Here is a 16,628-nt window from a genome sequence, read left to right on the forward strand (position 1 = left end):
CTGAGCTGCAGGCAGTCAGTTCTGTTTGTGGCTGTGCACTGTAGTGCATGGGGAGGTGAGTGGCCCAGATGCCTCTCCCAGAAGAGCCTGTGAGGCTTCCATTGGACAGGTCATGCTTGTCTCCTAATGAGGAGCAGGGCCATGAACTAATCCTTGGTTTTCCAGTTACCTGTCTCATAGATAATAATAATTGGTTCAAAGTGAACTGAATTGGTTATCAGATTATTCTTGAAGTGGGTGCCAGAGGCAGTGCTGGACTACTTGTGTGAGAGCAGTGATATAATGTAATATATGTAATGTGATGTGATATATGTGTAATAATAGCAGTAAATAATGGCTGGAGCAGTAGCTGAAGGAGAGGGACAAGGTAGATATCTGGAGAGATTACTGAGGCTGGGAGTGAGAGCCCAGGGTAATGAGTGTAGGAGAGGATGCTAGAATACTAGAAAATCATGTTAAATTTCTTTCTGTTTGACTGCTGCTTGCAGTTGTAAGTCAAGTTAACTCTAATTAGCAAGAAATTGCCATTTAGTGGTGACAGGAAAGCCTTCACTGCATTTCCTTACTTTTGGCCACTAGCCTTTGGAACCTGAGTACGGTTTTAACAAAGTTTCTTTTTAAGTATTAATGTCTAAGGTTGTTTATTTGGCTTGCTTTTGAGCAAGCTTGAAGTATGAAAAGTTCTCCTCTGTGGAACCAGAATAACTGTGGCAAATCCATAAATTTCTTCCACTTGAGGCAGTAGGAAGTAAATGGCAGAAGGTGATCAGAGGGACAAACAGGGTATTCAGTTAGCCAGGGGGTCTCAGATCTGATACCTGCTGGAAGAAGAAAGTAAGAATCAAATTCAGTTCCAGAACATGCAGGTAGATGTGCTGTAATGGCCAGAGATTGCCTTCTCCTCAGCCACAGGTCTTCCCCTCTGCTTCTGCTTACCCTGCCTCATGCTGTCCTGTGGCTGGTGACTCTTGCCACAATTGCTCCTCTTCCCTGGTTCTCTTGCCCTTCTGTACTCATATGTTTTTCTCCTTTCTTGTTATCTGTCCTATTTTCCAAAGCATGAACAAACCCGAGTTTTCCGTAACTAGCCAAGTGTTGCATGGATTTTCAAAGAAATGGCAAAACCATGTCTTTGATACCAAGATGAGTAACTTCCCAGACTTCAGGAGCTCACTCCAAACATTGAGGTTTGGGAGTCTTCAACATACAAGCTTCTTTGAAATATTGCTGCATTACTTTTTTATTCCCTAATCTCGTTACGAGAAATGGATGAACCTTTATGACTGAAACTTCCTGGTACTGTTCAAGGTTTTCATAAATGAAGGTGACAAGCACCTTAGCTGTAGGCATCATCACAACAAATATAGATCCCCTACATGCCCCCATAATAGGAAAAAACGTGTGCCTGCCCATTTCACAACCTCACACACACGTACTCAGTTTCACTATTACTGGAAGTCACTGCTACCAGCTGAGGAACATTGAGGACTTAAATTCTGGACACCTGAGACTTAAGTCTAACTCTGTTACTGACCTTCTCATTGACCTCAGATCAGTTGTTTCACATATCCTAAATCACTTTCCTGTGTCAAATTTCCCCACTTTTTAAAGAGCTGTGAATAAACTGTATGACTGAAGTGTTACATGCTCATTCACTCATTTATTCATTCATTTAGGTTTTCCTACTTGAAAATATAACACGATGAAAGAGGTGTGTGTCTCAGACAGTTCGGCTGGCCTTGCAGTAAGAGGTTTTAATTTATCAAATCCAAACATTGATCCCATAATGGGGAAAAACACACGCAGTCACTGTCTTTAAAGTAATCCAGATAATGTTTATGTATTTGTGCTGTCCAAATGTTTTTCAGCATCATTTTTTCCCTAACTGCTAACACTTATCTTCAGCTGAGTTTTGAGCTAACACCTCCTGCTTGTCACAGCTTAGATCACCCTCCACACACACCTGCAGTGAGGTGTTACCCTTTCTCTCATCACAGTTGTGTCACTGGAGGAAAGAGTCAAGCATAGGAACTAAAGGGTTGGGAGGGTAGGGCTGAGTTTGCTCCTTTCATGCCCACACCAGTTGGAAAGAATTGCCTCAGCAAAGGCCTTTTTTTTCTCTGATTCTCATGAATTCTCTAAAATCAAGTTAAAAAGGAGTCTTACTGCATTATGCTGTCTTGTAGGTAACCCATTTCTGTGATTCTTCCTATTAGGTCATAGTTTTACTTTGCGTGTTAAATGTGGTTTGGCTGTTAAGCCTGGATGTTTAGAAGACAGCTGACAGTTCAAGTGCTTGTTTTAAAACTGGCATTTTGTCCCCCAATTGACATGGGTGTTTTTAAAATCTCACAATATGAGATGGCTGCTGTGCTAACAGAGTTGTGTTCATGTTGCCTATATCCTAAAGCTGTGGCTAGGTGGAGTCCTGCTTATCACTTTGAATCTTGTGATTTGCGTAAGAGACTTAAACAGGTTTGGTTTGTGTGAGCATGGGGCATAGCTGCTCTAGGACTACCCACAGAAGAGTACAGTCTAGTTTGCCTTCTTAGCTGTGTTTTGCTCTGTAAGTTTAATATCAGCAAGAAAATTAATGCTTTAGTTACTTAACATCAGGCTAAGACAAGGAAGAAGGTGTGACTTTTGCAGTGCTTAGAAAACTACCGTATTATAAAAGGTGTTTTTTTGGGGGAGTAAAGGAGGTTTTATGTATTGCAGGTGAACTATATATCTGTACCAAATTACACTGCGTGGCACAGTCCTTCCCCTGCCACTTGAGAGACTGCAAATTTCCATTCTGAAAACAGCAGTGCATTCCAGCCGTGACATTAATGTGTGGGATTATCCACTAGGCACGTATGGGCAGCGTGATGCATAAGCTTGCGAGATACATGCAAAGTGGAAGTCAAGCTTCCGGCATTCTCGTGAGTTGTAATTAATTCTCGATTCATATTGAATCAAGCATAATAAAGGGACCACAGTCCTTGCAGGAGTTATGCACTGAAGGTGACATACTGATCCCAACATCTTTTGTTCATCACCTTGCAGCTGGAAGTTAGATATACATGGAATACGTAGAATAATATTTATAAGTACAGTTAAAAAGGGAAAGAAGGAAGTAAAAACATTTGCTCACTGTAGGGCTGTGTTTATCCCAACCTTCTGAGCTCTGCAATGTATTCATTTGCTAGGGGTGTCAGTCAAGCAGGAAAAATTGAAGTTGATTTCTTTTGTGCAACAGCTGCAGAACCAGGAGATGCTGAGGGCAATGGTGAAGAAAGCAGAGCTGGAGATCAATGGCAAAATGATTGAAACAGTGAAGAGGCTTGAAGATCCTGTGCAGCGACAGCGCAACCTGGTGGAACAAGAAAGGCAGAAATACCTCAACGAGGAAGAAAAGATTGTGAAGAAATTATGGTGGGTTGAGAAACCTCTTAGAATTTATTGCTTTTGCCTGGCTTTTTCTTCCATAAAGTGGTAGCTTTCACCACTGTCTTCACTGAAAGTGCACCTGTATGTGCTCTTTTAGCTGTTTCCTTGCTGTGTATCATATTGGCTGTAAAACTGTGTCACTGCTTCTGACTGGGAGTCCATCTTCACACAGCCCACTGGGTCAGTCCCGCCAGTACAAAGAGTTTCAGCCTCTTCAGAAGTCCCCTGTAAATGACTGATGGCTGTAAGGACCATGACCACCTTTGTATTCTGAAAACCTCCCTTGTCTCTAGCTCTACCCTTCAGCTTTATGTATTATGCTTTAGAGAAGGAGGGAGGAATTTCCTCAAGAACAAATGGATGCAAAGGAAGGTAATGAGTTTGGCTTCAAGTACGAAAATCATATTTCAATAGTAAGTGCTTTGGATATTGCATGGGAGGGGTAGGGGAAGCTCATAAATAGAGGATTGAAGTTTAATTGCAGTCAGCAATGCCAGTCTTTGTTTAAAATTCCCATACACTTAACTGCAGATAAAAATACTTTCCTTTTTGTTTGTTGCTGTGTAAAGGCCCTTTGTAAGACTGTTTTCTTTTTTTCCGAAAAACTTTGGCCTACCAAGACTGGTGGGATCAAGTTGTTTGCTTTAGTCCCTATTCAGAGTCAGCAGGAGGCAAGATGAAGCTGAAATCAATAAACAATTTAACTAGTTCTAATACTTATATTTGTAATAGGTTATATAAATAATTATTTCTCATTATTGCATTTATTTCACAGCTGAAGAATTGCTGCATAATAGAGAAAAACTTTCTAGTCACCTTGTCAATGGGAATTATGATTGAAGAGCCATCGAGTACAGTTATTGACAGCTGAGGAGAGTAAATCTTTCCTGTTGATCAATGTGTTGTCAGATTAATACAATTTGTAATAAAAAAAAGACAAGATAGAGTGTTACTAAGGGAGAGTATGGTTTCTGTGAAGAAAAGTTGAATGTGCAGTACCAGTCCATGCTAGAGTATCTAATGTTCTCAGCTGATTTGTAGACTTAAATAACATTGCGTTGTAGTTTTAAGTAATTACCCTCCTGTTCCTCACCTTATTCCTGTGTGCCTCATTGCCTGGTTCTTAGATTGTTTATTCTCTATGGAAAGAACAATTTGTGTGATGGCTGTTTATCACATTGCCTCATAAAATGGACACTGAGTGAGGTCAAGTGCCAGTGGCATTCGCTGTTGCAGCTCTTCTTTTAGTATATGACTTGGATTGCAATATGGTTCTGTTTTATCAGGTTTGGGAATTTTTCCTGTTTATAGAGTTTCTGCTGCTTCTATTCTACTTCATTTGTTAAAGTTACAGGGAGACGTAAATCATTCAAAAGTTAGTTCACCACTGTTAGAGACATACTAGAAACAAATATTCATTTGCAAACAGTTATTTTTCATCATTTGTGTCCAGTGTGATTCCTTTGTCATGTATTTGCTTGTTTACAGGATCAAAGCCCAAAAGAAAAGCACATCTGACAACAGTGCTTTAATTTCAACAGCTGATGGCTGTTAATAATGAGGAGCATACGGCACAAAATAACACATGAAATGTCACTGGCAGCATTGAGAAGAAAGCCAGTATTCTATGTAGGCGCTTACAATTAAGCTGATCCCAGTGCAGATGTATAAACAAACACAAAGCAAAAGGGCAAAAAAGTTGTCATTTCTTAGTATTTCAGTTGCTGCCCTGTTGACCTTTCCTAAATCGTAGGACTAAATCAGTATACTGGTTTCACACAACACACCAAAGCTTAAGGATTTCTGCAATACTTACAAAAGTGTATTTACTACTCTGAAGTGGTAAATCTCAGCTTAAAAAGTTCTCCTTTCTACCATTCTGAAGATTATTGCTTGAGCAGGAAGGTTGGCCTAGATGACCAGCTGTGGTCCCTTCCAACTGTAACCATTCTGCAATTCTGTGAAATAAAAAAATAAAAATACTGGCAGTTTCATGTTGTGAACAACAGAAATAATGGTGTACATTTCAGAGAACGCTCTCTGTTGAGCAGCTATTCATGATGGTGCCTACAGAAGTGTGCCCATGTGTGTCACAGCTGTAGCAGGATTACAGTTCAGAGGTATCTAATGAAATCTGTTAAACACAGTGTTCATGCACACTTGTAACAGGGAAATACACACTCAGAATTAACTGTGTAGGTTTTCCCTATCTTGTCTTTTGATTCAGTATTCAAAATGTCATATATGACACTTGTAGATACTAGATTTAAAATTTACCAGACAAAGGACAAATTATGATGCTATGACACATTGACTGATGAAGCATTTGTGTCACAACAAGCATGTTACAGATGTGATTACTATATGTTGTAGATTATTTTAAGCACTTCATTAGAGGGTATTTATAAGTACAGTATTTAAGTTATGGCCACATCCAATCTGTCTAATGCGTTATGATGCAGAGTAACCTACAATTTATACTTTGTTAGGAAAACTATCAGATGTTTTTTTAAAAGAATAACCATGCTGAATGAAAAAAAAAACTTCATTTAGCAATCTTGGAAGGCTACTCATAGCAGATATTTGGGAAAGGGTAGAACATGTTAAAGTTTGCAGAGCACACCTTGTTTTTCATGACTTGTAGTTAAGGGATCTGTGTAACCTGTTCCAGGTGACCCTGCCTTGGCAGAGGGGTTGGACTGGATGATCTCCAGAGGTCTTTTCCAACCCTAAGAATTCTGTGATTTTCCAAGTTAGAGACAGTATCTTCCTATGCAAAAGCTCTGCATGGATTGCTTACTTTTCATGGATTTATGAATTTTTTAAAATTTATGTAAACTTTGTTGTGTACAGCACCTGGATGCAGTGAATTCTACAGAGTAATCAGTTTTTGGGGTATAAAGGATCTTCTTTTGTTTGTTTTTGAATCTTTCATCTGTCAGTCAACCCCCAAACTCTTAAATCACGCACAGAAGAATACTCATCCTTGCCATGCTAGTCATGATGTTATAGACACTCTCCAGTTCCCCTTCCACTCCCTTTTTCCCCAGTCATGCCTTTTTGCATAAGTGACATGGAGATGGGGAGACAGGAGAGTCCCGAAACAGCTGTGTCAGATGTGGGCACAGCTTGACTTCGTGCAGTGGTGTGGTGTGACTTCCCTGTCCTCATATTCCGCATGAGCTTTGTGTTAAAAATCCAGCATCTCACTCACAATGAATGTTTATCAGTTCAAAGTTCATTACTGTGTATAGAACCTTAGGGTTTTGGGAAATTATTTGGTTTAGGTGGGATTCATTTTGGTTTTATTTTTCCTCTGCTCATGAGTAATAATTTCCATTTATTAGGAGTTAATTTAATCTTTAGTGTTTTCCTGGTCAGTTAGTATCAGGTGGTCTATCTGGAGTCCTCTGCAGCCACCTTTTATTTTCATTTCCCTGAATAATGTAATAGCCTTTGGAGATTTTTTTAAATTATTTATAATATGTTGAAAAGCATCAGCCTAGCAGTGATCCCTGTGGAACCCACCAGCAAAGTACATTCATTGAGTAAGCTGTTCATTGATCCCTTCTCTCTATTTCCAGTACTTTATGCATGAGAGAATTTCCTCTCTTGTCCCATGGCAACTTTGCATTCTTGAAAGCTTTTGCTCAAATACCTTGCTGAAAACTTTTTGGGCTGGCTATAGCTTGTCCCCATGCTCTTGTTGTTACTTTGTGGATTTGTGAGACTTACCTTCTTTTTACACAAACCACATTAATTCCTACCTTATATAGCATATTTATCCATTATTATTATTATTATTATTATTATTACTCCATTAATTTTTTCTTGTTCATTCTTTATTTTGGTATCTATCAATTACACAGTCTAAGTGTCAGTCTTACCAGAGTACAGTTCCCTTGATAACACCTTACTGTTTTAAAACATTTGTTTTCTTCTTCTATGATGCTTTCCCCTGATGTGGTGCCAAAGCAATGTTAATCAAGAAGTTAGATGTTTAACATTAATAGTTCAACTGTTTCAACCTCGAGTTGCTATTGAACTCCAGGGTAAATACCATCTGGTCTGGTGATTTGTTACTGTAATTTTGTGAGTTTGTTTTGTAACCTGCTCTACTGATACTGCAATCTGAGGCAGATCCTCTGATGTTTCTTTTGCCTAAAGAAAGATCTCAGCATAGGAGTTTGCCTTGGCTCCCCTGCATAGAACATAGATGCAGAAAAAATAATTTCTTTTACATTAGCTTTCTGAAACTGCATTAATGTGCATGTCTTGTTAATTTGCTCAGGTCCATCTGTAAAGCAAAGCTGTTTCCCTAGTTACAGAAAAGAATGCTGGAGACCTCTGGATCTGTTTCAGACTTTGGGTCCTGAGGGATGAAATTTCTTTTCCCTTGCAGTTAGCAACATGAAGCAGTGTAATATGGTATCCCCTGTGTAATTTCAGGACCTGTTGTCTTGTTTGATATTATCACTGTATGGAATCAAAGGAGTTTATGGTGACCCTTCCATTTCTGCTCAAAGAACAAAGGAGATGGTGAGCCACTGTCAGCTACCTGGAAGTCTTTCCTTTATCCCCACGTTTCCAACAAGCATAAACCTACCAAAACACTGTAATATTGCTCTGTGTTTTCCTTTCTCTTCTTTCCACACATGAACTATTTTAAGCTTCTTTCTTTATCTTTTTGATGTGTGTTGGATGGGAATATCTGAGAAGCTGCTTTTCTAGTGCTGATCTAGAAAAGGGATGGAGGATACCCCATGATTCCCAGAGCAGCACTGCTGAGCTCAAATGCCATTATCAGGGCATTAAGGCTAGAGAGGACGTATGACTGACTGAGCATCGTTCTGCAGAGCAGGAGCCATTGCATTTTATTGAGTGACAGAAAGCCAGATTCTTTTTCCAGCTTCTTTCTAGAGTGTGTCTGTGCCTTTTATTGCAAAGGCAGACAAGAGACAGCAGATATGTGCATTATTGCAGCCTCTTCCACTGGAAAAAATAGCCTTAGAAACGTTCCCTTGCTGCCATCGTGTGGCCCAGTGGATTGTTTCCCACAAGTCTGCTTGTGCTACTGGAATCAGCACTCTCCCAGCTTTCTCAAGGCAGTCTTTGGGAGAAGTGGTCTTAAAGTGGGAACAGGATCATTTACCTCCACTTGCTCGTGATCTGTTAAGAAGCAACTTATGATTCTTAATTCAAAATTATTTTATAGTTTCTAAAGTTCTTAGTCTTTGGATTGAAATTAAGTCTTTGCTCTGTGCACTTAATGTTCAGATTCTGATACTGCTTCTGCTTCTCTGTGTATCAGAAGTTCTGTTGTAATTCCATGTATTGTTCCATGTGACTGTGCTCCCAATTTAAATTGACCTACATGTGGAGTAGTGCTGTAAGGTATTTTCTCCTTTTTATCCCATTACTGGCCACCTACCTTTCTTCCCCATGTCACCTGTTCACTGAGATGGGTCTGGGAAATGGCTGGTTTTGTGTGGCAGTGCTGGCACAAGGGAAATACGTGGAAATACAAGACTTGCAGTTGGTGCAGGGGGCAGGCTTCTCCTACCCCTTTTCAGACAAGCAGCTCATACCTTGGTTCTCTTAGAGCAATTGCAAACCTAATACCTGAGTGGATGTGAAAAATGAGGCCCAAGATTAGGTTAAAACGAGTAGTCGATTTGTCAGCTCAGAGTTTCCTTTGCATTGTTTTCAGCATGCAATTAAACTGCTTCCTAGAATATTCCTGGTATTTTAATAGAGGTGAATTTCTCTTAGAATATTCAAAAGATTATCTTTTTGTGGTATTTGCGTGAGTGTTTGTGTAGTTGCACATAATGCATCTCAGGGAGGTTTTTCTGAGAAAATTTTAAGTATCTCTGTGGAAACTCCAGTTGTCTCAACCTTGACTGGAAAGAAGTGGCTACACCCTCCAAACAAAAGCAGAGTTTTTTTGTCTGAAGGATTGCAAAATTTTATGTGAAGTATGGAAGCACGGGAAAAAATATTGGAAAAGGTGATGAGGGAGCACCAGATGGAGCTGGAGAAAGCACAGAATGGCAGTGGATGGAAAAAACATCTGAAGTGACTCATTCTTAAATGGAAGTGCTGAGCGAGAGCTGCACACAATGCACACTTGCTGTTTCAGTCGGGCTATTCATAGAAACAGGATCCTGTATCCTGTCTACCCGGACCTGGCAGATAAACAAGGTTGCACGAAGGGGCCTTTGTTGCCAGTTTTTGGGTTATTGCTCAACTGTTGGCCATTCCCTTGTGTGTCCTTGGCAATGAGAAAACACAAGGAGCAAACCAGTACTGGATGTGGTGGTAAGAGTGTCTATACCCTTCGAGGGTTTGCGTCCCCAGAGGGCTGACTGTTCGATGTGTTCTACCACCTCACCTGCCCTCATAGCACAGCTGCCCTGAGGTCAGTATGCTCTGCACATCTGCAGCCTATCAGAGAAACCAGTGACTTGGGCTAGTTACAAGCCTGTTCCTATGCTGTGAGTGTCCAGCATTCTCACTTCCCCTTGTGGTACCCTGCTGGTTTTTTAGCCTGTGGTGTAAGATTTAAAGATGCCACAGTTGAGGTTTCTGGCTCAGTTTACTCCATTCGTTCACATATATTTGCTTGTAACGTGAAAGTCCTGCTTAGATGTTATGTCCACTTTTTCTTTTGCCAGTGAGCTGGAGGCATTTGTTGAAGACCTGAAGAAGGATTCCGCTGCTTCCAGCAAGACAGTTACACTGAAAGATGTTGAAGATGGAGCCTTTCTTTTGCGTCAAGTGGGAGAAGCTGTTGCTACTCTGAAAGGTATGTACTTTCCCTTTTTACTTTTGTTTCTTTTCTTTTAACCACAGTGGATGAGACCAGTTTTGCCTTTGATCTGGGGGCATTAACTTTCACTTCCAAAAAGATTTAGAGTTGGGATTAGGAAGCTTGCTGCATGGCCCCTGGAGAGAGGTAGATGCTCAACTGATTGACATTCACCCAATCATCCGTTACTCCCCAGGGCTTTTATCGTTCCGTCTTCAGCTTCACAGTTGTTTTCTTTGCAGGAGAGTTCCCAACATTGCAGAACAAAATGCGTGCGATCCTCCGAATTGAGGTAGAAGCTGTGAGGTTCCTAAAGGAAGAACCACACAAGCTAGACAGCTTGCTGAAACGTGTGCGCAGCATGACCGATGTCCTTACCATACTCAGGAGGTGAGGGGTTGTTTTTTCCTTCACACCTAAAGAATTTCCTCAAGCAAGGCTGGAACAGCCTTTGGGTTTGTGTTCTCTCCCTCTCCTCAGGCAATTCTGAGAAGTTCAGCTTGCTCACAGTATTCATAAATTATTCCTAGAGCCCTCTCAAGGGAAATCAGATTAGCCTTTCCTGTGCTCTGTGCAGTGTTTCTGTTTTGACCTGTTCTGACAGCCTCAGTTGTTGAAATCTTACAATTGAAACTAGTTCCCTCTCAACTCAGCACTTCCAGGTTTGGGAAGTACCTGGATGAGAAAACTTAGAGTGCAGCAGTCTCATATGTGAGCTAATTAGCTATAGGCATTTACAGCTTTCTAAGCTAACTGAAATATTCTCTGACAGGGAAACCTGCATCCCTTAAAATTTAACAGACTCCGTTCCTGTTTTATTTCTTACTAAGGGGTAAAGGTATCCTAAACCTTCTAAAAGAAAGAAATTATTTACAATATACTTCTGAATTAATGCAAATTCTTTATTCTCTTCTTTACAAGGAAGATGCATGAGAGAAAGTTGAAATATTAGATAAAACTTACATCCACTAAGTGCCAGTGTTTAGCTGTGTTTGTTTCAATATATGAGTTGTAAATGACTGCTGATTTATATGACTCAGTAGGCATTGGATTTAATTCCTCCTCAAAACTGTCAGTGGTGGTGGTCTCAATTTTACATCAGTTACAAGGAAATGTAAATCCTAAGACTATTGTCACTACCGTTATTCTAAGGAATGTAGAGTTGCCATTGTTTCCATGTATCCTGGAGCATATGTAAAATGGATTTGCCAGTACTGGCAGATGAATCAAATGGGTTATGTAACAGGTCTTCTAAGAGCCATTACTTACTTTTTCCATGCAGATAAACATCTATATCCTTTCACATTAGTTTCCTTTTCTTAAAAATTCCTACAGTTATTTCCCGTCTTGTCCTGCTTGGAAAGAAAAATAGAACAATAAGCTATGCATGCCAAGGTTTTACCAAAAGTCGTTTTTTGCAGCAAAATTACATACTAAGCTTCATAAAGTCTGTTTCAGTAATGGAAAAACTGATGGCATTTGATGGCCCTCTACACTCTGAAGCTCAATCATTTCACAGCTAGCTGGCAGAAATAGCTGCCTCTTTACATCCGCAGCTCATCCTACCCCACACTCTTGACAGACAAGGCCTTTGTGATCATTTGATACAAAACCTTCATTCGAAGGCTCTGTTTTGGCAATGGGCCAGGTTACTACCTCGCATTATATGTAACTTCACCTTTCTGTGCCAATAGTCCAGGAACATCTTTAGCTAGATACAGTCTACTGTGTTTAAGTCAACTGATTTCTATTGTCTCTTGTGTATTTTCTATTCTAAAAATCAACCCACTGTAACTCATGGTTTGGTCAAAAAGTGCCATTACATCAATAAAGGTTTGTAAACATTTTAAAAGGCAGAACTATCTAAATTAAGACTGGCCTCTTTAAAATTGTGAGTCCCTGACTCTGAGAGAAAGCTATAGAATCACACAACTGAGAGCATCAGGAAGAAAACCCACCCCTTTGATCATTTTGATATAGGTGCTTTATCCCTTGCAAGAGTTTATTGTTATGTACTGTTCACGACTCACCTGTATGTTAACATGTGCTGTGCTTTGTGTTCAATTTGGCTGGGCAGACATGTTACAGAAGGACTGCTGAGGGGTGTGGATCCATCCCAAGCCGTGCAATCCTCAACTATGGAAAAGTCCACTGCAGCTGACACACTGAAAAACCAAGAGGAGCACAAGCCTGCCCTGGGACACACACAGCAAAATCTCACAGCAGTCACATCAGAGTCCCAGGTGTCATCAGTCAAGTCGGAAGTCATCCCCTTCTCAACAATGACTGTCCATCACGTGCAGAGCTCGCCAGTTGTCATCCATCAGTCTCAGCACTCATCAGCCCTGGTCAACCACGCCCAGGGCTCATCCACCGCAGGCACTCACAGCGAAGGTGTGCCAGCAGGTGGTCACCTCTCAGCCACCCCACCAGCCCCCCTGCAAGAGCCCACAGCAGGATCCCAGCCCACACAAGCCACACCAGCACCACAGGTCTCTGTCAATGGCACCACCATGCAAAGTCTTTTCATTGAGGAAATTCACAGTGCAAGTACCAGAAACCGAGCTGTATCAATTGAGGTACGGTGTATTCTGCTCAACCAGTTCCCCTCTGTTTGGGTCTGAGTTCCCTGTCTCACTCTTGAGGCTGCAGGTGGGATTTTTCTAATGCATTCTGAGGATTTATGTGCTTAACTCCTAACTGGACTGTACTTCTGAAGATACCCTCTGATTTTGTCCCTGCTCATTGCAGAGGGACTAGAAGACTTTGTAAAGGTCCCTTACAACCCAAACTATTCTAAGATTCTGTGATTTTAAATGCGACAGGAAAATTGCATATAACCAAAAAGAGTAACTCTGTTTTTTAAATTTTAAAATATTTTTTTTTAAAAAATAGATTTCTATTTTAGAATACCTTATTTTTGAGCAATAGTATATAATTCTCTGGCAACACTTGCATCTGTGGATTTCATTCACTTTTTAAAATCTCCATATTCCGTATTATGGAGAAGTAAAAGTGAAAGAGTGTGAAGTTCCAGTGGTTTCACACAGAGAATTTGAGAAAACCCACAGGTGAACTGTTGTGTCTTACTACAGACATGCATTTTAATCACCAGTATAAGGCCTTTGTTCCTTTAGTGAGCAGTGGCCACTGTGTGCTTGTGCCATATCTAGCACAGTGGATGTCAGAACCAGTGTACAATTAGTGTTCATGTATTTCCTCTAGTTGCTGACTAGAACTATACTGACCTATGATGTCTACACATGGCTTTTATTTTTAAGTAAGTGATCGCAATGGAAGTCAGAGAAATAAATAGATACTTTACTGGTTTTGTCTAGAAAGCTGAAAAGAAATGGGAAGAGAAAAGACAAAACCTTGATCACTATAATGGAAAGGAATTTGAAAAGCTCTTGGAAGAGGCCCAAGCCAATATAATGAAGTCAATTCCTAACCTGGAGATGCCTCCCCAGCCAACAGCCCTGCCTAAAGGGGATGCAGCAGAAAAGCTCGAAGTCTCAGGTAAGGTTTTCTAGAGTAAATGGCACTAAAGAATTGCATATCTGGAAAAGAGAAGTTATTTTTCTGACTTTCTAGAATGGTTTCAGTTTACACATGTCTATGATCTTGGGGAAGGACAAAGCAATCTCTGAATACACAAAAATATGCTTTTAAAAGCAAGAATAACTTGCTGTGGGTGGGTAGAACAGCAGGGAAAATTGGCAGTTGCAAGCAGGAAGATCCAGATTAGGTATTAGGAAAAAGGACGGCATGAGGCAATGAGGAGGATGCAAGATCCCCATGGTTGGAGAGAATGGCTTAGACTAGCACTAGATCAAGAGTAGGTAGAGCTACTTTGTGGTGTAGCAAGATGGTGGGATGTCCTTGCTGTCCTATTTCTTTCACAATTTAACATACAAATCTATGTCTGATTTTCTTCACAATTCAAGGAGCAAAGAAGATGCCTCAGACAAATGCTGGATTTATCCCATTAGTCAAACATGAATCATCTGCAAAATTCTTATCCAGCTACTTAAGCAATACTACATCTGGTTCAGCAGTCTGTCTCTGACAGAGGCAATGGGAGATACTGTCTGGGGGAGCTGCCTTCTGCAGTCTGTTAGTAGTCTCCCAGTAACCCAGCAACTGGTTTTAGAGGGAATATCCCAATCTCCTCCTTTTCATATCCATTATGGAACTTTTATCCAGTTTTAAACTCATCTTGCACCAGCTTCACTGAGCTCCCCATAGTTCTGATATTCTGCAGTTTGGCAAAAAGCAGCTCTGCATTCCTTATATAAAATCATGATATCATGAAGGCAGTGGATAAATCTTTATCATATCCTGGAGCTCTGAGCCTGCCCCCAGACTTCAGACTGCAAATCTGTAGCTTTTCTGGTCCCTCCATCCAGGCCAGCTGCTCCCTCCCCAGGCTAGATTCAGTTGTCCTTCTCTAACTCCACTGTGTCCTTCTGGAGCTGTAGAAGTCAGAGCTGCATGCTGCACTCCAGGTGTTGGCATGACAACCTTGTAAATAGCTGAAAAACAATGCCCTGGGGCTTGTGTAGACAAATTCATGTAGAATTTGGGAGGAGTGTTTTCAGATCTAGCATTTTATTCTGGGTGCACCTTTGACACTGCCAAGTTGTGGCTTCCTGGATGTTTCACTACATACATGTTTAAAATTAATTCTGTTGAACCTCACAAAATAATTTAAGAATTCAGTGAGGTTACTGGCTATCAACACAATTAGATTGTATAATGTGTGGCATAAATAGAAAAAGTGAAAATAAGTACCATATGGGTGCAGTGAACTGTGACATCTTAAAAAGTGCAAGGCACAGTAACTGAGAAGTTTTGTAACTTGCAGAGTTAACTAATCCACTTCTAGAATACAGTTTTGCACAGTGTGCAGCCAGCACATTTAAGAAGAAATCTGATGAGATTGAGACGTTTGCCTTCTGTTGTGCATAATGAATCCTGTAATAGTAACAGGATGAATGAATAGAGGAACAGCAAACCTTTTCCTTAATATCTGATTAAATATCTCACATACCACTCAGCTCTTCTGTGATTCAGGATGAAAAGTTCAATACCAGTCTGCTGTAGATTAGAAAAAAGAGCACTGTAAGAAAAGACAGACCGCCTATCTACCAATATAATACATAAGAAATTTTGGCCATAAACTAGCAGAGCCCTCCTTTATCTTAACTGCAGAACCCAGATAGATCATGTTACCAGATTATGTTGTCTCAGCCATTCTCCACACAAAACCTGGTAGGTAGGACTACATCTGATGTACTTAAAAACTAAGTGGTATGTATTGACCAAAGAAGTGGTCTAATGTAAAGTGCATCTGGAAGTTCTTGCAGTCCTGCAAGTGAGTGCCACATATCCAGGGAGGGATATAATACAACAGAACATTTCATTAAGATTAAGCAGCTTCAAAGAACATTTGAGCTAAGAAGGGAACAAAGATGAGGCTGGGTCAGACAACTGCTCCGTGGGCCAGCTGGAGCATTGGAGGAGCCTGACACAGCCCCAGGAGTGTGCAGTTAGGCAATTACTTGCCCAGAGGGAACACTTAGCCCTAAACAGCTGGGGAATCCCAAAAGCAGGAGGTTTTATCTTTCTGGATTATATTTATTCCAGCTGTTATATAACACTGAGTAGCTGCAGAAAGGCCATTCTTTTGCTCTTGTAAATGAACATTGTAAACGGTGGTGTGAAAATGGTGGCTTTTGCCATGTATTATGCTTGTGAGCTGGAACACGTAGGGACAAGTCACAAGCAGGGTAATGCTGCTTCTGGAAAAAGTGCTGTCCAGAGACAGTGGGGGAGGAAGTGGCAGCTGGTGGGGAAGCATAGCTGAGGGGAATGCCAGTTTGAGAAACTGGCATAGCAAGTTATGCTATAGCAAGGGCTGGTTCTGCTCCGCCTTTGTATGTGGTATTTGAATTTTCATGGGTAAGAAAAATATATATAGGGCTCTTATGTGATAATTCAAAAGCAAAACTGTGCATTCCTAGTAAGTAAGTAGTAAGAATAGTAGTAAGAAAAGTGAAAATAAATGCCTTTCCCATTGAGGCAGATATGAAAATACGGTTTTCCTCTCCTTCACCTATGCTTACTTTGTGCTGCTCTGTTTATGTGTAGAAGAAGTTCCTGATGGAGAACAAGATAATGACAAGCTGACCAAATCTCCACCTCCTCCACCTCCACGGCGCAGTTACCTGCCAGGGTCAGGACTAACCACGACGAGATCGGGAGATGTTGTCTATACAACCAGAAAAGAGGCTCCTGCCGCCAAGGTTTGATGATTCATACTCCAGGCAGTCAGACCGTTGATGAGTGGTTGGCAGAGAGACAAGCCACAGGCTTGGGCCTA

General features: G+C 40.8%; 1 protein-coding gene and 1 long non-coding RNA gene across 16 annotated transcripts in view; one reads left to right on the forward strand and one right to left on the reverse strand.

Annotated features, from left to right (window-relative positions):
• Window positions 1–16,628, forward strand: part of KIAA1217 (KIAA1217 ortholog) — a 351,359-nt gene that overhangs the window by 322,985 nt on the left and 11,746 nt on the right. For 14 of the 15 annotated variants that reach the window (XM_050311843.1, XM_050311801.1, XM_050311824.1 and 11 more), the window contains 6 exons: window positions 3,242–3,417; window positions 10,110–10,240; window positions 10,486–10,633; window positions 12,321–12,822; window positions 13,582–13,762; window positions 16,397–16,551. In XM_050311843.1, the coding sequence (XP_050167800.1) occupies window positions 3,242–3,417; window positions 10,110–10,240; window positions 10,486–10,633; window positions 12,321–12,822; window positions 13,582–13,762; window positions 16,397–16,551 (1,293 nt within the window). The remainder of the gene's footprint in view (window positions 1–3,241; window positions 3,418–10,109; window positions 10,241–10,485; window positions 10,634–12,320; window positions 12,823–13,581; window positions 13,763–16,396; window positions 16,552–16,628) is intronic. The other variant, XM_050311808.1, reaches the window with a different exon arrangement.
• On the reverse strand, window positions 3,260–12,334 carry LOC126638223 (uncharacterized). Its single transcript, XR_007628558.1, has 4 exons — window positions 12,274–12,334; window positions 11,513–11,595; window positions 5,249–5,390; window positions 3,260–3,355 (listed from the first exon to the last, which is right to left on the reverse strand). It is a non-coding gene; the product is annotated as an uncharacterized LOC126638223 (long non-coding RNA).

Source organism: Myiozetetes cayanensis, unplaced genomic scaffold (genome assembly GCF_022539395.1).
Source record: "Myiozetetes cayanensis isolate MyiCay16 unplaced genomic scaffold, myiCay2020 scf1, whole genome shotgun sequence".
Classification (NCBI taxonomy): domain Eukaryota; kingdom Metazoa; phylum Chordata; class Aves; order Passeriformes; family Tyrannidae; genus Myiozetetes; species Myiozetetes cayanensis.